The sequence below is a fragment of the Pelobates fuscus genome, chromosome 6 (genome assembly GCF_036172605.1).
Source record: "Pelobates fuscus isolate aPelFus1 chromosome 6, aPelFus1.pri, whole genome shotgun sequence".
Lineage (NCBI taxonomy): Eukaryota > Metazoa > Chordata > Amphibia > Anura > Pelobatidae > Pelobates > Pelobates fuscus.
Genome location: NC_086322.1, coordinates 104,132,920 through 104,152,889, shown reverse-complemented (window position 1 = coordinate 104,152,889; position 19,970 = coordinate 104,132,920). Strand labels below are relative to the sequence as shown.

General features: G+C 37.7%; 1 protein-coding gene across 1 annotated transcript in view; it reads right to left on the bottom strand.

Annotated features, from left to right (window-relative positions):
* Positions 1–5,253: 5,253 nt before the first annotated feature.
* LOC134615479 (uncharacterized) overlaps positions 5,254–19,970 on the bottom strand; it is a 62,133-nt gene continuing 47,416 nt past the window's right edge. The window contains exons 19-26 of the mRNA XM_063460003.1: positions 18,255–18,456; positions 16,793–16,923; positions 14,751–14,905; positions 12,683–12,837; positions 10,414–10,620; positions 9,660–9,754; positions 6,786–6,910; positions 5,254–5,732 (exon numbers count right to left, since the gene is read on the bottom strand). Coding sequence (XP_063316073.1) covers positions 5,473–5,732; positions 6,786–6,910; positions 9,660–9,754; positions 10,414–10,620; positions 12,683–12,837; positions 14,751–14,905; positions 16,793–16,923; positions 18,255–18,456 — 1,330 coding nt within the window. The 3' untranslated portion in view covers positions 5,254–5,472. The remainder of the gene's footprint in view (positions 5,733–6,785; positions 6,911–9,659; positions 9,755–10,413; positions 10,621–12,682; positions 12,838–14,750; positions 14,906–16,792; positions 16,924–18,254; positions 18,457–19,970) is intronic.

The window sequence follows — 19,970 nt, the reverse complement described above, 5'->3', positions numbered from 1 at the left end:
CATTTCATCTCTTTCAATTGGTTATAGTGCCTGGAATTGTCCTTCCACTCAGTCTTAAAATAGTTTAACAGTAAATAAGGGTCCCTGGCCATTCACAGTCTTTAAATTGTAATCCAAAAGGAGGATGCCTCACTATGCCATAAAAGAAAATTAATGGTACAGTAGGGATCCGAAACCCATGGCACACAAAGCTGCCAAAACAAAATAGGCCTGCAGGAGATATCCGACAGCTCTGCTAGCACAAAGGAATCTGCTCCCACAGCATGTATAGGCAATTTGTACTATTCCCTCTTGATGTTGGTTACCATGGCCACTATCTGACTCCGTGCGATGCACCCAACTGGATTGAGGTACCAGGATTGAAGACTACAGGCTCCACCCATCAGACCATGTGTGATCATTATAGATTTTCGTCATCATCTCAGGGCAAAGGTATGCAGGAGGTAAGGAGTCATAAAAACCTTACTAAAATTTTGTATTAAATATTTTTTATTAGAAACATTTGTTAAACATTGTCGCATTAAAAAGTCCCTCCTCCTAACACCACTGCAAACATTCAAAACACATACATAACCACCAGAAATAGCCCACACATACACACGCAGCCTCTCCCCAACACACATACAATCAAACAAAGCTGCAATCACACCCACATATAACAAAGGAATTCACTAACGTACACACACATTCATTTTTGAAAGAAAATAGGGGTATCACTGTAGAGACTTCCAAGTATTACTTTGGCACAACACTACCAAAAGGTTGTATAACCCTTGTAAATATGTGCCCATTTGGTTAATCCACCTGGTAAATGTAAGCAGACATAATAAAGATACATTAATGCCTAATTATTTAGCAGGTGCATTTAGATTTTTTTCGTTTTTAAACAAGCATATCGTAAGGAGTGGGGTGGATGATTGCGGCCAAACCGAATGTGAGTCCCTGTAACTGCAAATATTGTTGTCTGTCTGCTTACCCTGCCCATAATCCTTATATGGGGTATTGCCGGGAGCAATAGATAGATACAGGGAATATGACACTATAATATTCATTGGCTTTAGCATCTCTATTACTTTTGCTGTTTCCCCTCCTGGCTGAAAGTACAGGAGACTTACAACCTCTGGCCTGGAACAGTTATTAGCAGCCCTTACCCAGCCATCACTACCTCCAAGGCAGCCAGTATCCTGTATGGTGTAAGTATTTCATTATCTGCCTATGTATGGCTCTGTATGTATCTCTGTGTGTGTGTGTGTGTGTGTCTGTTTATATATGCCTGTCTGTGTGTAACTGTATATCTGTCTTTGCTTATATGTACCTACTACCTACATGTGTCTGTGTGGGACTAAATGTACTTGTATGTGCATATCTGTGTCTGCCAAAGCCTGTGTGTATCCCTCTGTGTCCATTTGTGTATGTTTGACTGTCTGTGTCTAACTGTGTCTGTCAGTGCCTGTGTGTGAGCTTATGCCGGCGTGTTACTGACTGTTTATTTGCCTATCTGTGTGTGTCTGTTACCCTTGATTGTCTTTGTACATGTGTGTTTGTGTGTGCCTGTGTGAGTCAGTAAGTAATTGTGAGTTTGTAAAGACACGTGTTAATGGGTGATGTTTGGGGATGGGGAATGAGTGGGACTTTAGGAAAGGATAACCAAACAATTTTGGGGTTAAGCCCTTAGTGTTTGTTTGTTTTTCAAATATATATTTGTACTTACCTAGTTGAATGCTATTCATTATATGACATGATTTCCATGAAAAATAAAAATTGTGAGAAATTACTTTACATTTAGCTTAATAGGGAAATAATTAAAACGATTTAGTAGTTATAAAGTTTAGGCCCAACACAGATCTGGACTATTGCACAGAATATAATAAAATATTAACATATACAAGTTATATCAGTTATATAAATATGTAGGTAGTTGGAAAGTAATATATATATATATATATATATATATATATATATTACTATATATATATATATATATATAATTAGAGGAAAAATACCGGCACTCTAGGATTTTCATATAGTTAAATCTTAATTTATTGCGAAGAGAAAATCGACGTTTCAGCTCCTCTCGGGAGCTTTGTGTCCTGATGAAAGCTCCCTAGAGGAGATGAAACGTCGATTTTCTCTTCGCAATAAATTAAGATTTAACTATATGAAATCCTAGAGTGCCGGTATTTTTCCTCTATTATGGTTCAGCCACCAGAACACCAGGTATTTTTCTTTTTGTTATGGTTGGAGTGCAGGGGTTTTATATATATATATATATATATATCCAACTCACATGTAATAGAGCCTTTAAACAGTGTGGCTTTCATGCCTTTCAATAGGTGGTAGCATTACATTTTTTCTACCCTGTTGTTTTGGATTGTCTTCACAGTAACTTGTATAACATAAAAAGAGACAGAAAACAGATCTGGGTGCAATCAGTATGTTCAGGTGAGGGAACCATAAGAAATGATAAAACTTGCTCACCTGGTTAAGAGCCTATTTTAAAATGGGCTCAAAACTTGAAGTTATATTTGAGGGTGACACTCCCTTCTTTGGAACCAGGAAAACCAGGATACTTCAAACAATGTACAATAAGGTGACTTTAAAAGGATTTATTTTCCAATATAAAACAAAATAAAAGCAGTGTAAACACAATTAAAAACAAATTCAAAGTCTATTCCTTATCTTTGTAAGTTGTATAACATAAAAAGAGACGGAAAACAGATCTGGGTGCAATCAGTATGTTTAGGTCAGGGAACCATAAGAAATTATTAAACTTGCTCACCTGATTAAGAGCCTATTATAAAATGGGCTCAAAACTTTGAACTTTGTGTCATATTTGACATCAAATTTCCAAAAGTACCGGTATTTTACCATCTTCTGAAGATTCATAAAGATCAACTCAACCCACCAGGGAGGCCGATAGTCTCTGGGATAAACTCTATATCCAGCCGACTATCAGAGTATATTGACAGAATCTTACAATGGGGACTTAGTTTGCACCCAGCTATGCCAATTTATTCATGGCATATCGGGAACATTTTTTTTGTCTATCACAACTATAGCTGGAGTGCAAACATAGTCTCCTACCACAGGTATACAGATGACATTTTTTCATTTGGAATGGAAGCAACAAAGATTTAACATCCTTTCTAGCCTTTTTAAATTCTAACAATTGGGGTATTATCTTAACAACCAATTTTAGTGCTTGTTCAGTCAATTTTTTAGATATTTATATTTATATTGAACATAACCAAATTAAAACTCAAACATATCAACAGCTGTCATTTCTCCCCTTGGCTGAGGAACGTGCAGAGATCCCAGTTTCTCCGGATGAGGAGAAACTGTTCAGACCTCGACACTTTCCACACCCAAGCAAATAAAATAAAAAAAAAAACAGTTTGTAGAAAAAGGCTACAATATAGCCACTTTAGAAGATACTATAGAAGAAATCAGTGTCATAGATCGTACATCCCTTCTTCAATTTAAAACACAAAATAGTAATGACAATATAAATATTCTCTTTATTTGTAATTATAAGAACAATAGTAAAAAAGTAAGACAAATTATATAAAAAATTTGGGCAAATTTAAGAAATGATCCTATATGACATCAATTCTTCCAAGTCAACCAAAAATAATATACAGGGGAGCTCCTAGTCTAAAAAAAGAGACTAGTAAAAAAAAAAAAAATCATATTAAGATTAACAAAACAGATAATTTTCTTCAACAAAAAGTTTTTTTTGGCTGTTGTAGTACAAAAAGTAAAAAACGACATATAAAAACCTTTGAGGACCCACATGGAAACAAAGGATACAAATTCATTAAATGAGCACTTGTTTTTCCAAGAATGTGATATACCTTTTAACCTGTACATGCCATTTGTGCTATGTGGGGAGAACTAAACGTCCCCTACACATTTGAATAAAGGAGCATGTGCGCAATATTAAAAAGGGCTATGAGAAACACAGCATCTCAAGACATTTTAAATCTGTAAATAATAGTGATCCACAATGTTTTTAAATTTACTGTTATACAGATAATTAAAACCAACTGGAGGAAATAAGACATAATAAGACATTTAGGAATGTGTGAGATGAAGTGGATTTTTAATCTAAACACACTAAGTCCCTCAGGTTTAAATGAAGATTTTGAGCTGTATCACTTCCTATAAATTGATCTATATTTTTACTCATTATATTTACATTGTTTACATATATTGCATTATTTAATATACATGTACTTTTTAAGATATTGTTTAGATGATATATATTTTTATAGATATCTTATGGATTATGTAATGGTTATTTACAGATATCATGTTCTATATATGCAATGATTTGAAAAATATTCCATATGTTAATCCCATTTTATATATCATTTATTCACTTTTCCCAAACATGGCCATCAAATCTGTGAAACATTGAACTCTTTTCTTTTACGATCGAAAACCGGAAATGACATATCGCCACTAGGCCTTATGAGACTGGTAGTAACAGACGCGAGAATGTAAGTGACGATTTCCGGAAAAAAATTCAGATAACTTCCTCATTCCAGCCGCAATGAAGAGAGACAGTCCCTTTAATCAATTAAGATGACAAACTCCTGTAAAAAAACACTGTCAATTGGGTAACATGTACAGATGGGAGTGGTCTTAAGCCTTTAAATTCTGAAATTGGAAAACCAAGCATTCACAAACTGAAAAAGCCCCATCATCGAAACACGTCTTGGAGAGTGGACAAAGATAAGGAATAGACTTTGATTTTAATTGTGTTTACACTGCTTTTATTTTGTTTTATATTGGAAAATAAATCCTTTTAAAGTCACCTTATTGTACATTGTTTGAAGTATCCTGGTTTTCCTGGTTCCAAAGAAGGGAGTGTCACCCTCAAATATAACTTCAAGTTTTGAGCCCATTTTAAAATAGGCTCTTAACCAGGTGAGCAAGTTTTATCATTTCTTATGGTTCCCTCACCTGAACATACTGATTGCACCCAGATCTGTTTTCTGTCTCTTTTTATGTTATACAAGTTACTGTGAAGACAATCCAAACCAGCTGGGTAGAAAAAGGTTAATGCTGCCACCTATTGAAAGGCACGAAAGCCACACTGTTTAGAGCCTATAATGTGAAAAGGCTCTATTACATGTGAGTTGGATATATATATCTATTACTATCCAACTACCTACATAGTAACAATTCTTCACTATATTGTGTTTATTTTACCTTTTTTTTCATGTATATGGGGTAAGACTTAAATACTTTCTAAGCGCTGCACTCACACATATAAGTTTTAGGTGGTGGGGTAGATCACCTAAACTAAGTTACATTTTCATAAAGATACTACAAAGTTCACGGTATAAATCGTGCTGTGGCAGATTGGATTAATGTTCGCAGAAAATGCAAATCGAGTTTTTGCTAGATCCTTACTTGTTCCAACATGTAAATGTTGAAAAAGCCATCTTAAGTGTCATGTTCTAATTAAATGCTTAAAGGTTGCTCCTTGTCATCAGGCTCATCTTCACTGCTGGTTGATTCCTCTCCAAATAAGTCAGCGCCCACGGAATAGGTGTTTTCTCGGTCTTGTGCTGCTACCTTAAGAGTGATGAGTGAAGGGGTATCACTCATACCAACAAGTATTGTCTTTCTGTCCGTTGCTAAAGACAAACAGCAAATTGTGCTGTCAGGGGAAAAGACAGACACTAGTGTTCCATTATCCAGGTCCCACAAGCTAACGTCACCTATAAGAATAAAAATAAGGATTCATTTTATTTTGAAAAATGTACTTTTATTTGTCACACGACTTCTCAAAAAGGTATATTTAAACGATTAGATTAATGCTCTGTTATATCATCACGAGCCAATGCTGTTCTTTTTATTTGTATTCCACATGTAAGAGTAGATTTGAGAACATGCAGTAGTATCTGGAATGTTAATTTTTTTAAGAGGGATGTGCTTTATATAAAGCCTAGTACACTAACTGTGTAACACTGGATAACAGAATCACCCTAACATTCCTTTAGTCAGGAGGGATAGCATCTAGAGTCACACAGACACATTCAGAGTTATTCACTAAACTGTGAATTTGGGAGAACTGGCAGGGTAATTACAAATTTAGACCCTAAATATCCTTATTGGAAACATTCTTATTTCAAACAACTTTGCTATTATTTGAACTCCGCTATTTTACAAGTTTGGTCTATAATTTGCAATTCCTTTATCATTTACCCACATTTCCTAGTTGAGTAAATAACCCCACAATTAAGGCAATATGATGTGCAATAATCCTTATGCATTGCAATTGGATCAGAGAAATGCAAATGTTAGACATACAGCTCAGCAGTTAGGATCCCAGCTGCAGAATGTTAAAATTAGAGGTATAATTTCCCAGGAATGTCAAATCAGCCTCTCGTTGTCACATGCTTGATAAAATATTATCAGAGGTACACTTTAGGCACCCAAACTACTTCATCTCATTGAAGTGTTCTGGGTGCAGTACCTCTGCTGTTTTAAAACCTCTAATGGCCTTCTTCAGAGTTGGTCCTCAATCAAATGCTGCTCATAGAGAGCGTTTGATTGACGAAGCGTGATTATTTGTGCGCATGAGCATTAGCCTCCCAATTATTTTTTTAATTGCAAACAGGGGAAGTTACTGGGCAGTCACCTAAATACGTAGTAGGACCCTATAGAATTAGGAATACATGTTTGTAAGTTATGAAATAATAAAACATCTAGAAGAGTTAAATATTCCTTGCCTAGTCGACATTTGGATATGATAATTAAGATTAACTCACCTGCTAGCAAGATTGCCTTCGATCCTCCTTCTATAACGTGAAGCTTGCTGTCAATGGTAAGATGTAAGTTGTCATACCCAGGGATGATCTTGTGTTTATGCCTGAAAGGATCCCAGACCTTAAGGCTAAAAATTGACCAGAGTACATGGAAATTAATAAAATGTAAAAAAAAATTAGACTTTCTTTATTTGTAGATTACATATAGACTTTGTAACAGCTCACAGCACCTCTCAAGAGCAATGTCTACTACAATTAACACTCGGGTATGCTTTGTTTAATACAACATTCTATAATTTGTGTACTAAACACAGTTATCAATAATTAACTTATATTGGCTTCTTTCTGATCTTGATTTGTAGTTATGTATGTTTACTGCAAATTTGCAAACCGATGTATAGTTGACTACACTCCTCATCAAAATGCAGATACATCATCTGTTTTAACCTCTTTAACAGTAGAGCTTCGTGTAAAGAAGACCAGCCTCCTAGAAAATGTTTTTTTTTCTTTTCTTTTCTTTTCTTTTTAATCAAAGGAACATAAGAGCTGTCTATATATTTGTAGAATGATCCAGTAGTTTAATATATTCCTATTGCAATTTTATTCTTAATCTATTCAGATTTTTGTGATAAATCTGCAAGTTTCTAATCCTTATTCACTTAATTTTAGATTATCTTTCTAATTTGTAAAATAGTTGTACATATAACTGGATTGTTAATTTTTTGCAGACAATGAAATTGTGTGCACATTTCCACATCAATAAGAGCTCTAAGCGGTGAGTGCACTAACAGGGTTATTTTCTTAAGTCAGAATTTAAAGTGAATTAAAAGTTAATTTCTAATTTAACACCAGACTAGCCAAACTGGACTTAGAAAATGTTTTCCAGTTTGGCTATTTTGACTTTAAATTTGAAATCCACTGTGAATTTACACTTCAGTGACTAACCCTTTAGGTATGCCTGTTTCTTATCCTGTCCATGGTACTGAAAATGCACATGGTAATCACAAGGCTAATACAATTACAAACTCTGTCTTCATATACTGAAAACGACACATTTCCTGACTTTTGCTCTGCCTAAATCCTACGCCCCACAAGCAAAGTAGAATTCTTAGCGGGTCATTAATTTACCATTCTGCATTAGGTGCAAACAAGAGTTTAACCAGTTGCACTTTTTGAATAGTACTTTTAGTGTTGCGGATTATACACACAGGGCCGGCCTTAGGCCATTAGGCGCCCTGTGCGAAAAGTCTTCACGGCACGGCACACACAGGCACAGGCAGAGAGTCACACAAACAGTTACAAGCAGACAGTCAGACACGCTCAGTTGAAATGTCTAGTTGGATGATATATATTCCCAAAGTTTGAAGAACTAACCAGTGTGTTTTTCTGTAGAAACAGCTGTTTTGAGCTAATCCACATGGTAGATATGAGCTAATTTATTATGAGACAGTTGCACGGATGGGGGAGCATGATGGTCTTATGTGACACTGCAGGCAGTATAGCTAAAGGGACACCCCACTGCCCAAATACAAAATACATTTTTTTTAAATCTCATTTTAGTAGATACCCCAAATGAAAACCTGCCCGCATATAAATATATATATATTTTCATTGGAGTTATATCTAAAAACAGCTTGCAAAAACTGCAGATATCTTGCCTGCTGCCTTTGCAAAGCCTCCTTTTCTAACCCCGCCCGCACTTTCTGTGGCTGTCCAATCACAGACTGGAGTCGTTGCCTCTTGAGTTCAGTGCAAAAAAGCCAACCAAACCAGGAAGTAACAGGACCTACTCTTGCGTGAAAGCCAGTGGAGTGTAACCAGGTAAGTTCATAAAAGTGTACATTTTTATTGAAATCTGCAATTTTTGCAAAATGTAAAAAAGAGGAAAACATTTCACAAATGGATTTCAAATTTAATTTCAAAATAGACAAACTGGAAAAAAAAAATCTCTAAGTAAACTGTGCTTTCAATTCAGCTAGTCTGATCTTAAACGTGAAATTCATTTTTAATTCTCACTTCAGTAAATTACCCTGTTGGCCACTGAGCTTAAGAATAGCAGGTAGAACATTAGGGGCTTGTAAAAAACTGAATACTTTAAAATCACATGCAGAATTTTTTAGGGTGTTATAGGGCCAAACTACATACAAGTGAGCAGACGTGTTCTAGGTGTCTTAAAGGGACACTCCAGGCACCCAGACCACTTCTGCCCATTGGAGTGGTCTGGGTGCCAACTCCCACTACTCCTAACCCTGCAAGTGTAATTATTGCAGTTTTTTATTAACTGCAATAATTACCTTTCAGGGTTAACTCCACCTCTAGTGGCTATCTACTAGACAGCCACTAGAGGGAACTTCCTGCTCTATAGCACAGGAAACCTGTGCTAGAGCGTCGCTGGACGTCCTCACGCTGTGTGAGGACCTCCAGCGTCGCTCAAATCCCCATAGGAAAGCATTGAAATTTGTTTGCAATGCTTTCCTATGGGGAGCGCTAATGCGCATGCGCGGCATTGCCGCGCATGTGCATTAGGTCTCCTCGGCCGGTGGGCGGGATCAGTCTCACCCACCGGCCGACGGAAGCACAGGGAGGAGCGGCGCAGATGAGGAGGCAGCATCGAGGGACATCGCCGCTGCCTCAGGTAAGGTACTGAAGGGGTTTTCACCCCTTCAGTAACTGGGGATTGGTGGGTGGGAGGGAGAGGGACCCTGCAGTGCCAGGAAAACGGATTGTTTTCCTGGCACTGGAGTTTCCCTTTAACGTCCCCTGTAACCTAGCCAGCTTCCAGGAATTAATTCTCTAAAATGAGAAATGAAACTAAAGGAAAATAGCTTCCCTCCACCAATAGTATCTAAATTGACATGTTCTATATTTATGGCTTACATGTTTCCCAAGGACACACCAAAAACAATTCGACTTGCATCATCAGTAAGTGCCATACAAGAAACATTTGGTTCGTTCTTTAGTCGTTTCTTCACCTGTAAGTAAAAAAAAATAAAAATTATGATTTTAAAGAAAACTAAAGAAGACAGGAAGAAAAGAATAACAGATCCTGAGAGAGGGGGAGAAAAGGAAGAGATTGAGGAAAGGTAAGTTCGGCATGACAGTGCGGCTTTAAGTTAAAATAGTTAAACTCTTAGTTAGTGGATAACATTAAGTGTTGCGGCCACCAGATGGAGCACATGCCTGTTTCATTTATAGTTGACCAATAATTTAAGTAACACAGGCAACATTTTTGTTTATGTGGCCAAAATATGCATTTTTTTCTTCATATAAATATGTAAGATTTCCAAACTCAGTATCGATAAGGCAGCCATCTTGTGTTAACAACAGAAGTCCCAGTATGCAGGTAGAAAAAAATATTACGGATAAATTTACTTTGCTATTATAACACGCAAAATGTATTATGTGTTATGCTTGAACAACTGGTTACATGGAAGCATTACAAAAACCCAAGTTTGTCGAGCTGTTGACTGCAACCTCATGAATATGATAAGCATGTTGTATACATCGTGGACTAACTGAAAAATCATGGGGATCCACTCTTAGGCCTCAACCCAGGGGTAAGAACCACTGGTTTCTATGGCTTTTGTCTTCATATTTCATTACAAAGTAACAATCCTATTGCACTTATTACCAGCCCATTGTGAAGGTCCCACAAGGTCACATAACTGATCTTTTCAGTGTCACAGTAGTTGGAGAGAACGAGGAAACTTCCATTGTATGTGAGTGCTGCACTATGAAGGAAGAGCATCGACGTTCTGTCTTCCAACGTATGTAGATGGCTCATGGTCTCCAGGCTAAATACACAGAGATGGTGCGCATAATATGAGCACACAATCACCTGAAAATATAGTAAATGGAATCCAATACAGTTTAGTCTTACTACATTATATAGTCAGGTAATCTACTGCAGCATAAAAATGGCATAAAGGCATAACCCAAAAAAGTTTTACAGTAAGACTATCTAGTAAATACGAGGTAAACATAAAACATGTCAATCTGTAGCACCTTAAAAAAAGAAAGAAAAAATATAATAATAGCAGCAAGGATGCCATGACTGGAAAATGCCCTGAAACCTATCCAATATAAACTACAATCTAAACAAAGGGCGCACTTGCACTGAAATTCAAATATACTTTTTTTCACCTTTTCTCCAGTGCTAAGTCTCCCTCTGAGGTCCTGGAGGCTTGACCTTAAATGACGTCATTCTGGAGCCGTACCTCCAGGATGATAGTCCAATGTACTTCATAGAGGACCATAGGAGCTTGAACCGCCAATCAAAATCTTATCATAGAGAATCTTTGAATGAAATGATTCTCTATGGCAAGCCGTGATGGCACTGAGCATGCTTGTGTGATGTCATGGTATCCATGGGTGCGAGAGATGGAAAATAACAGTCTGATTGGCAACACTGTATAAAAGTGTATCTGATCCCAGGCTGCTAAATGGCTGGTATTCACTTGGTTCAACAAAGTATGTTTCACTCTTCTCTGAGCTTTTTCAATGGCAATGAAAAAGCTCAGAGAATATTAAAATATGGTTGACAAGTATGTTTTACTGTCATGACATTGGTACTTTATTATTTGGATTACATTTATGAAAGACTGAATTGTGACCAGCGTTCAGATTAAATATCAGTCTGTTTTAGCAGGCTGTAGAGAGACTGTGCCCCTTCTGTTTAGATAGCAAGTATTCTGTGTATTTTTCCACTAATGCTAAGCTGTTTATGCATAGAAGTGACTATCTACAAACTAGGAGTCAGTTTGGTTAGGGACAGTTGACACCATTGTGTTATTTTACAAAAATGATACATACATCTCTGGGATAGCCCTGAACCCTTATGTAGGTTTCCTATGCCTGACCATCTATGAGCAGCGGTGGAGCAAAGTGTGCTTCATTTCTGGTAGTCAGAGCAATTTTCCAACAATTCTCACCTTTCCCCCGTGTTCTCGCGATGCTTCCTTTCCGTATTCATGAATGCCGGCAAAACTACTGAATTTTGCCCTAGCAGAATGAGAGCAGGTTGTCCATTCGTGTTAGAACAAAATTCAGGACTTTTGTTTGGAACTGAATTTTATTTGAATGCTGCGGCTGCATCTTGCACGGTACTAGGGAGCTATCTACCAAAAGGCTGAAAGACCAAGATTGGTCTTTCAGCCAACTTTACTAATAGCAAGTAAAACGATGTTTGCTTGTTCGGCTGAAATTTCTATTCATTCATTCATCTTTCTGACGAATGAATGAATAGACGAAATTCCCGTAGCGAATGCCCAAGTGTTTAACTGGGCATACGTGGGAATTTCACAGCGCTATCTAGTCCCACAGGGACTTACTCTACCCACACAAAGATGGCGGCGCCCAGGATCTATGTCCAGGCAGAAAACAAACATTTAAAAAATAGGTAATATGGGGGGCTTGGGGGCATTTGGGTGTGAATAGGGGGGCAATTAGATGTAGTGGAATCGGGAGGGGGGGTTAAAAAAAAAACCTGGAATCGGCCATGACAGTGCCGCTTTAAGGACACTTACAAACTACTAATCTTCTCGGTAATCTTCATTGATGTTAGATTTATGTGTTAAAAGAGGAGGAATAATATGTTTTAAAAGTCAGTCTATCCATAAGAGCAGTTGTATTTCTTTCTGTGATAATGGGCATGCACAAACTAGCTTTCACATACAAAGTACTTATGAAACAAGTCTACAAATTTCTGGAAAAAAAATAAAAAATATGATCAGTGAAGTAAAAATGTGGACTGTCATTTAAAAACAAATAAATTTTTCTCCTTATGACACAATCACTGAAAATGTCCTATGTATCCACTGAGATTGTAATGTATAAATAATTTAGAATATGCCATTTATTTATTCACGACAAGACAATAGGATTTCTAGAATTTTCATCACCTTTTCATTGTCACTAAGCAAGTACTGATCGATAGCATTGTTCTTCTCATTGAGCAGCTGCCAAAGTTTCTCCACTTCCTGCTGAACCTCCATCTCCTGACGCCGCCGCTTTGCAGTTTTGGTCTCGTTACGTCTTTCCCATGGAGTGAGAAGAACTAGGAATTGGAAAAAGATATTAATTTGTGTTTATCAAGTGAGATAATTTATTACAGCAAATTGTGATCGGAATTTGTCCATATATGGTAAGGGGCATTAATTTGAAGTAATTAACGCACCCGGACCTAATTAGGCTTATTTATTTTCTGCATATATTAAGTTGTAAGCACTGTTCTGTTAAATGCACCTGATGAAGACCTAGTTACCTAAACTTTGAAATAAAAGGTTTTTTTTTCAACTATACTGGTTCCTGAGTACCTGTCCATATGAAACTGGTGTACCTGATGGGACCTGACTTCTGAAACATCAACTCAATATTGAGAAAACGCCTACAAAGTTAGAGCCAGCTTCTAAATGGCTCTTAAATTTGTGAGTGCTCTAATTTCTTCACTTACTTAATATATCTGAACATACTACACTATGATGTTTTTTATATTTTGTATTGTATAGGTTTCTCTCCTGTAATCTGCAATTAAGAGATTTTTACCAATTTGTGCGCCTGTTACCTTGGCTTTTACAATTTCAAATTATGATCCAACTCAACATGGGAAAAAGCCATAGAAAAGTTTAAAATTCATTTTTCTTTTCTCAGAACCCAGTAGTAGAACAGACGTCCATAATGAAATAAGTATTTTTTTGGATAAACAAACATGCATTGTATAGCTTATGAGTACGTTGTTGCACGTAATATAGTAACAAAACTCTAAAAAAATAAATCCCTCCATATGATATTCCTTACTTCATTTACAATTAAGTTAATCACACACTTTTGGAATTGACTCCTGAGGAAGTCGTGATTGCAACGGGAACCCAATGCGTTGAGCGAAATGGAACACTCTGCACAAGACTTTCGATGTCCACCACTTTTTACTCTTTATACTAAGGTACAACAGCCCCGAGGAGTCACAAATAGTGGGGCTTCTACTGCAGTTTGGTTTAAGTATTAGTAGTTGGTCCTGGACTTTGGTTATTTTACATGTTTGATGGTACTGGAATAAATTGTTTGCTTTAACTTCTAAGTATGGTATGCATTTACAGCTACAAGATTGGTAACTATTTCTATATGCCTGGTGTCTTGCGCCCTCTAGTGTATTTTTAAGATATTACTTCATTTTGTAAACTTTTTAAATATATTTATCAAAAGAGTAATTTGCACTGCCACATGTTTCTTCCATCCCATCCCCTTTTATTCTATTATAAATAATAATAACAAAGTATTTAACCAGGAAAGGTAAATTCAGATTACTCCTGGGGATATTACCTTAGCCCAACATCGCCCAATAGTAACAGGGGCTGTTACTATTACCCAATTTAATGGTACTCATTTTCTCTACCTCGGAAAGATGAAGGGCTGAGTCAACCCTGCCGGGATTCGAACCTGCGACCCAAGGGTTGAACAGATTCTACTGATGATGCATTAGCTCACCAGCCTATAAATGTTTAAAAGCCATTACAATCATTGAGATTTCTCAAAAATTATCTCTTTTGTCTTGAACCTTCAGAACTCCAAGATCTGTGGACTCTGTCTAGACTTGTGACAGTTGTTCCATCATTAGGCAATGGATGATAACAGTAACCAATAATATAAGTAATGTGTGAAGTATGTTAACATTCTACAAAATTCTCTTAATAAAATTTTGTAAAAAATTTATAAAATATCAGACACATCAGAAAATGTGATGAGTGTCTAGAAAGTCAATACATTTTCTGACCATTTATTATGAACATCTATCTTTCTACTCTAATTTGTAAGGAAACAATAAAAAAACAAAAAAACTTTCTAAACGTTAAAATTTCCATGGGTTTGTTTATCCTAGTGAAACATATATTATGCAGGTACTTTACATATATAAATAGTAATATTGGATGAAAAAAGACTCAAGTCAATCAAGTTCAGCCTTTCATAAAATACCTGTGTCCTTTCTTTTCTGTCTTCGCAATAAAACTTGTTTTTGTAGATTCTCCTTATAAACATCATGGTCTAAAGAAGAAGGTTTGTCTTTAAATTGTGGCCTTAAGCGGTGCTTTATAAAGCCAGTCTCCAAATCCCAAATAACAAAATGGTCCCTACAGGAAAGAGTATATTACATTAGAAAAGTCTAATTTGTTACGTTTTCTCGTAACAATTCACATTTACAATAATACAGCATAAATAAACATAATTGGGATTAATCTCTTAACTGCAATATTTGTAGTGCTCAATGAATTCCCTGTTAAGCAAGGAGCATTGAGGATGCCCCGGCTATGTCCCCTCCTTTCACATCTATAATGACTCTCAAGGAGAGAAATATGGGGAAAATCAAATCCTTTTTTAATTGCCCAGAAATGTAGTTTGTTCGAGAAGCTCTTCAATACATTTTGTTGAAATATGCTGTCTCTGCATGCTGTGGCAGCAGAGACAGCTTTCCTTCACTCCCACATGGCATTGTGTCTCAGAGAGTGAGAAGAAGGGGGCATGAGAAGTCATCCTCCTGGCAAACTTAATACAGGGCTCATGTGTGCAAGGGGAATCGTAAAAAGAAAATGTTTCCTATACTGCATCATAGAGACAGGTCATTTTCCTCTAGAGACTACGATCCATGCTGCAAAAATCAAATGTTCTATTCCGAGCCCCTTCTTCACCTTGAGGTATGAATTTTTGTATGTATGCATATATTTGTGAGTGTGTTGTCAGTTATTGTGTGTGACTGGCTAGTAATGTATCTATGCGTGCAAGTATACATGTGAAAGATCGCATAGAAATGATCAAACACAGATCACTCAGAGAATAAAAGGGAATCATGACATGTCACACATGTTATGTGTCCTTAAGGGGTTAAAGGGTAACTGCAAGCACCATTAACACATCAGTGATTTTAAGTGGTCATGGTGCAAACAGCCTGTATGTGCATTATTTTGTTTTCAACAGTGCACATACAGAGTAATTTGGGCTACCTGCTAGAGGCCTAACTCCATCCCCAGAACCATCATTAGAGTTCCTGGCTGGCTAATGTCAATTCAGTGCATATTCTATTCACAGATGCTCATTCATAGGTTGAGTGTACTGAGCTGACACTCTCAGCCAATGAATGAGCAGCTGGATTGGCATCCGAAATCTACAGCTATGCAGAACCACGTATGTGGTTCAGTCACCATACAGAGATGCTCAGCAACCAGCAGGACCCTGGTAAGAGACAAAACCTTGCAAAATAGCTTGCCCCATTACCAGGGAATTACGTCAGGGTACTCCAAATAACCACTATCATGGGCTGTTGTGTAAAAGATGCTCGGAGAAACACTTTAATAAATCAATGCAACCGATACTGAGGGCCCTGTGCTTCCATTTCAATGCCCTTAAAGATATGTTGACATTGGTTGTTGAGTCTCTTCAAATCCGTCTCTAACAATTAAACCCAAATGAAATTTATTAAAGGATCACTATAGTGTCAGGAAAACAAACTTGTTTTCCTGACACTATATACTCCTTAGGACCCCAACCCTCTCACCCCCCTCCCACCCTCAGGACCCCACTCCCTTGGCGCAGAAGTGCCTCTAGCGGCTGTCAGGAAGACAGCCACTAGAGGTTGGATTAACCCTGCTATGTAAACATAGCAGTTGCTCTGAAACAGCTATGTTTACATCTGAAGGGTAAAAACCTGGGGGACCTGGCTCCCAGACCACTTCATTGAGCTGAAGTGGTCTGGGTGACTATAGTGCCCATTTAATATTTGCCCTGGAAACAGCACTCCATTATGAATAGAAAATCCTTAAATGGTCCTTAAATGGTTTGCCCCACCTGAAAAAAATTTACTCTTTCCAACCAGGAAACCACAATCCCATGAAAAAGCAAACCATTCAGTATAATGAAGGGAGTTTATAACTATTAGATCATCACTGAATGTCGTTGTCATCCAAGCTATTTAGTGAATAACACTGTTGTACTACTGAATATAGAACAAGCAGTATTTGACTCACCTATTTTCAGATAGCCCCAGTAGCAATCCCCCCTCAAGCACCCTATATTCATGTTTTGGACACGGTATCACGTACAGGCCTGTCTGTTTACGGATGTATTTCTTTTTCAGCAAATCATATGTAAGTAGAGTCTGTGATATAAAAAAGACAGCTTTTTGAGTAACACATCTATGGACATCAAACAAGATTGATTATTATTTATTTTCAGATCAATATTTAAACATGATTAGGATTTACAAACCACTTGAGTTTCTAAAACATAAATTACTGACCCAGTGCTTCAGACATTACACCAAGAAAGATATTACCTAGAAAGAGAATATACATTTTTCATATATTTATTCTGCATTATCATTCTACTCTGATTTACATGGAAAAGTAAAAAAAGTAAACCTGAAGGTAAGCAGTGTTTGGAACAATTAGTGTATATAATTATCTGTTTATTTTGAAACTGTATACCAGGGGAAGTTGTTGACAAGCACATCAATTTGCTAAGGCCTGCAGGGCTTTTTTTCTTTGTGGATCACAGCAAAGGCAATATTCATCAATTGGTGTAACTTTTCATGCTACATCAATTAATAAAGTATTGTGACCGGATCGCAAACACACCGTATTAAATCATAGAAACAACAATACTATTAGGTATTAGTTAAATGACATCATGGGTTCATGGGTTAAAAAAAAGCCCTTTTACCAGTGTTTGTGCTACAGTGTACGAGCTAATCTGGCCTCTCTTGCGACATGCTAAGGTCTCACAGACTGACTTAGCAAGTTTGTTTGTTTACTATTTGCACTAATTATAGTTGCAAACAGTGACACTATGTACAGCTATACTTGCCAGGCTTACACCTGCCGAGCTCAGTTACACTCAGTATCAGCCTCTCAACTTGTGATGGTCATGGATCTTTGAACTAACTTCCCTAAATAACTGGTTTCCACAGCAGCAGGGCTATTTACGTCACTTAGTGAATTAATCTGTTTGTACACATGCTTTGCTCACCCACTTTTTATATTAAATACCTGGTATTATTTTCCTGTGTGTGTGTGTGTGTCTGTCTGTGTCTCTCTCTCTATGTATATATTTACAACAAAGACTGAAAACCTAAGGTGGTGTATATATAATGCAGATTAAAGGGACACTTCAAGGTGTATATTATTTATGTCAATGACTTATGCAGATTAAGTGCTTAAATAAATAGAAGCATAATAGCAATCAGCTCTAAATGTCCATCATTAGACTCTGATCCTCTTCCTTAGTTGAGCATTTCATCCAAGAAGAGGTTGATTGAGACATCTTAATATCTTAATCCATCCCGGACTTGCTACTGCTTTCAGTTGAATTGCTACTCATATATTAAAACCTTCTGTACAACAAGGATTGATTACAACATGGAGTGAATTTGTTAAGACAAATACCCTTTACATCCTAAAGTGTCATGTTCAACCCATCAATACTGCATACCTGAAAAATTGGTCTTGGGGTGTCTGTGAAGGATGCCATGCCTCTGTCCGTAAGGATAAAGAGTTTCATGTCTCTCACTAGTACCACGTCAGTGTTTTCCACCAATCCACGCTCCACTCGTACGGCACTACCTTTGCATTTTGACTTTACAATATTCCAAACTGTAATTACTCCGGGCCTCACACTTCTACAAACTGCATACCTTGTAATAAAAAAACAATACCAACTGTAAACTGCATTTTGGCATCAGAGAACAAACATTACTCCAATATTCAGATAATTCTGTTTTATATTAATAAAGCATCCGCCCCGTTGCTGTTAGACCGTTTTAGTATACATTTTATTAAAATTTGGAAGAACAAATGAAAACAAACTTTTTGGGGGGTCCGAGATAGCAAATCCCAATACACCCAATCTTTAGAGGATCTGACTTTTAGAAATTTTGTAGGGAATAACTTTGTAATTGTCCCATAAATACTCGCATCATACTGTCAACCCCTTTTATGAGAATAAATGGTTCTGATTTTGAAATTACAAACAAAGCCTTAAAGGAACACTATTGGAACACTATTGGGCCAGGAAAACAATCATGTATTCCTGTGCCTATAGTGTTTAAATCACTATCTAGCCCCACTGTCCCCCTGCTCCCCTCTTAAATATAGTAAAATTTGATCTGCCTCCTTGGCTGACATCATCAGAAGAAAGACAATGGATTGGCTTATATTACCAATTCTGGTGATCTCAACCAAGAAGGTGGGCCAGGGGGCGTAGCCAAAGGCCAACCTTGCTAATGTCAGGATCGGGACAGGGATCCAACACGCAGAGTACAAACAGGTACAGGGTACGTATACCGGACCTTAGAATGGCCGGACTAACGTAAGTAGTAAGTAAAGAATGGTCTAGAGACAAGCCGAGGTCGAGGGAACGAGAGAGCAGGTAAGCGAGAGACAAGCCGAGTCAAAGGGTAATAGAGGTAAACAAGGTAGAACAGACAAGCCGGGTCAAAACCAAAGAAACTAACATAATACAAGAGCACTGAGTGACTAGACAAGCTAGAACCACGACAGGGCAATGAACAAATGTAGAAAGCCCTATTTTATACCCTGGTTCCAAACAGGTAATAACGCCCCCGACGAATCCTCATTCGTGCTTGGGGCTTGATTGACAGATCGGGTTGGGTTGTCGTCATGACGTCGGCTACTGAACGCCGCGTCATAAAAGGAAGTGGATCCCTCGCGGCCGGCGTGTAAACGACCGAGGGAACCGCGAGGAACGAGTGATTCAACCCTTTTGCGAGGAAGAACGTCCAAGTGTCTCACCTCCACAGAGGTAGAGACAACAGGTACCCTGACAGTACCCCCCCCCCCCTCAGAAACGCCCACCGGGCGGAAGGAACCGGGACGAGATGGAAAACGGGAGTGAAAAGCCCTGCGGAGGCAAGGCGCATGCACATCCTCCTGAGGTATCCAAGACCTCTCCTCAGGACCATATCCCTTCCAATCAACCAGATATTGTAACTTCCCCCGGGAGATACGAGAATCGATGATGGAATTGATTTCATACTCCGCTTGTCCCTCAACCTGAACAGAGCGAGGAGAGGATGCAGTGGAGGAAAACTTGTTACATATTAGGGGTTTTAACAAGGAAACATGAAAGGAGTTAGGAATGCGTAAGGCAGATGGAAGAGCCAGACGATACGCAACTGGGTTAATTCGA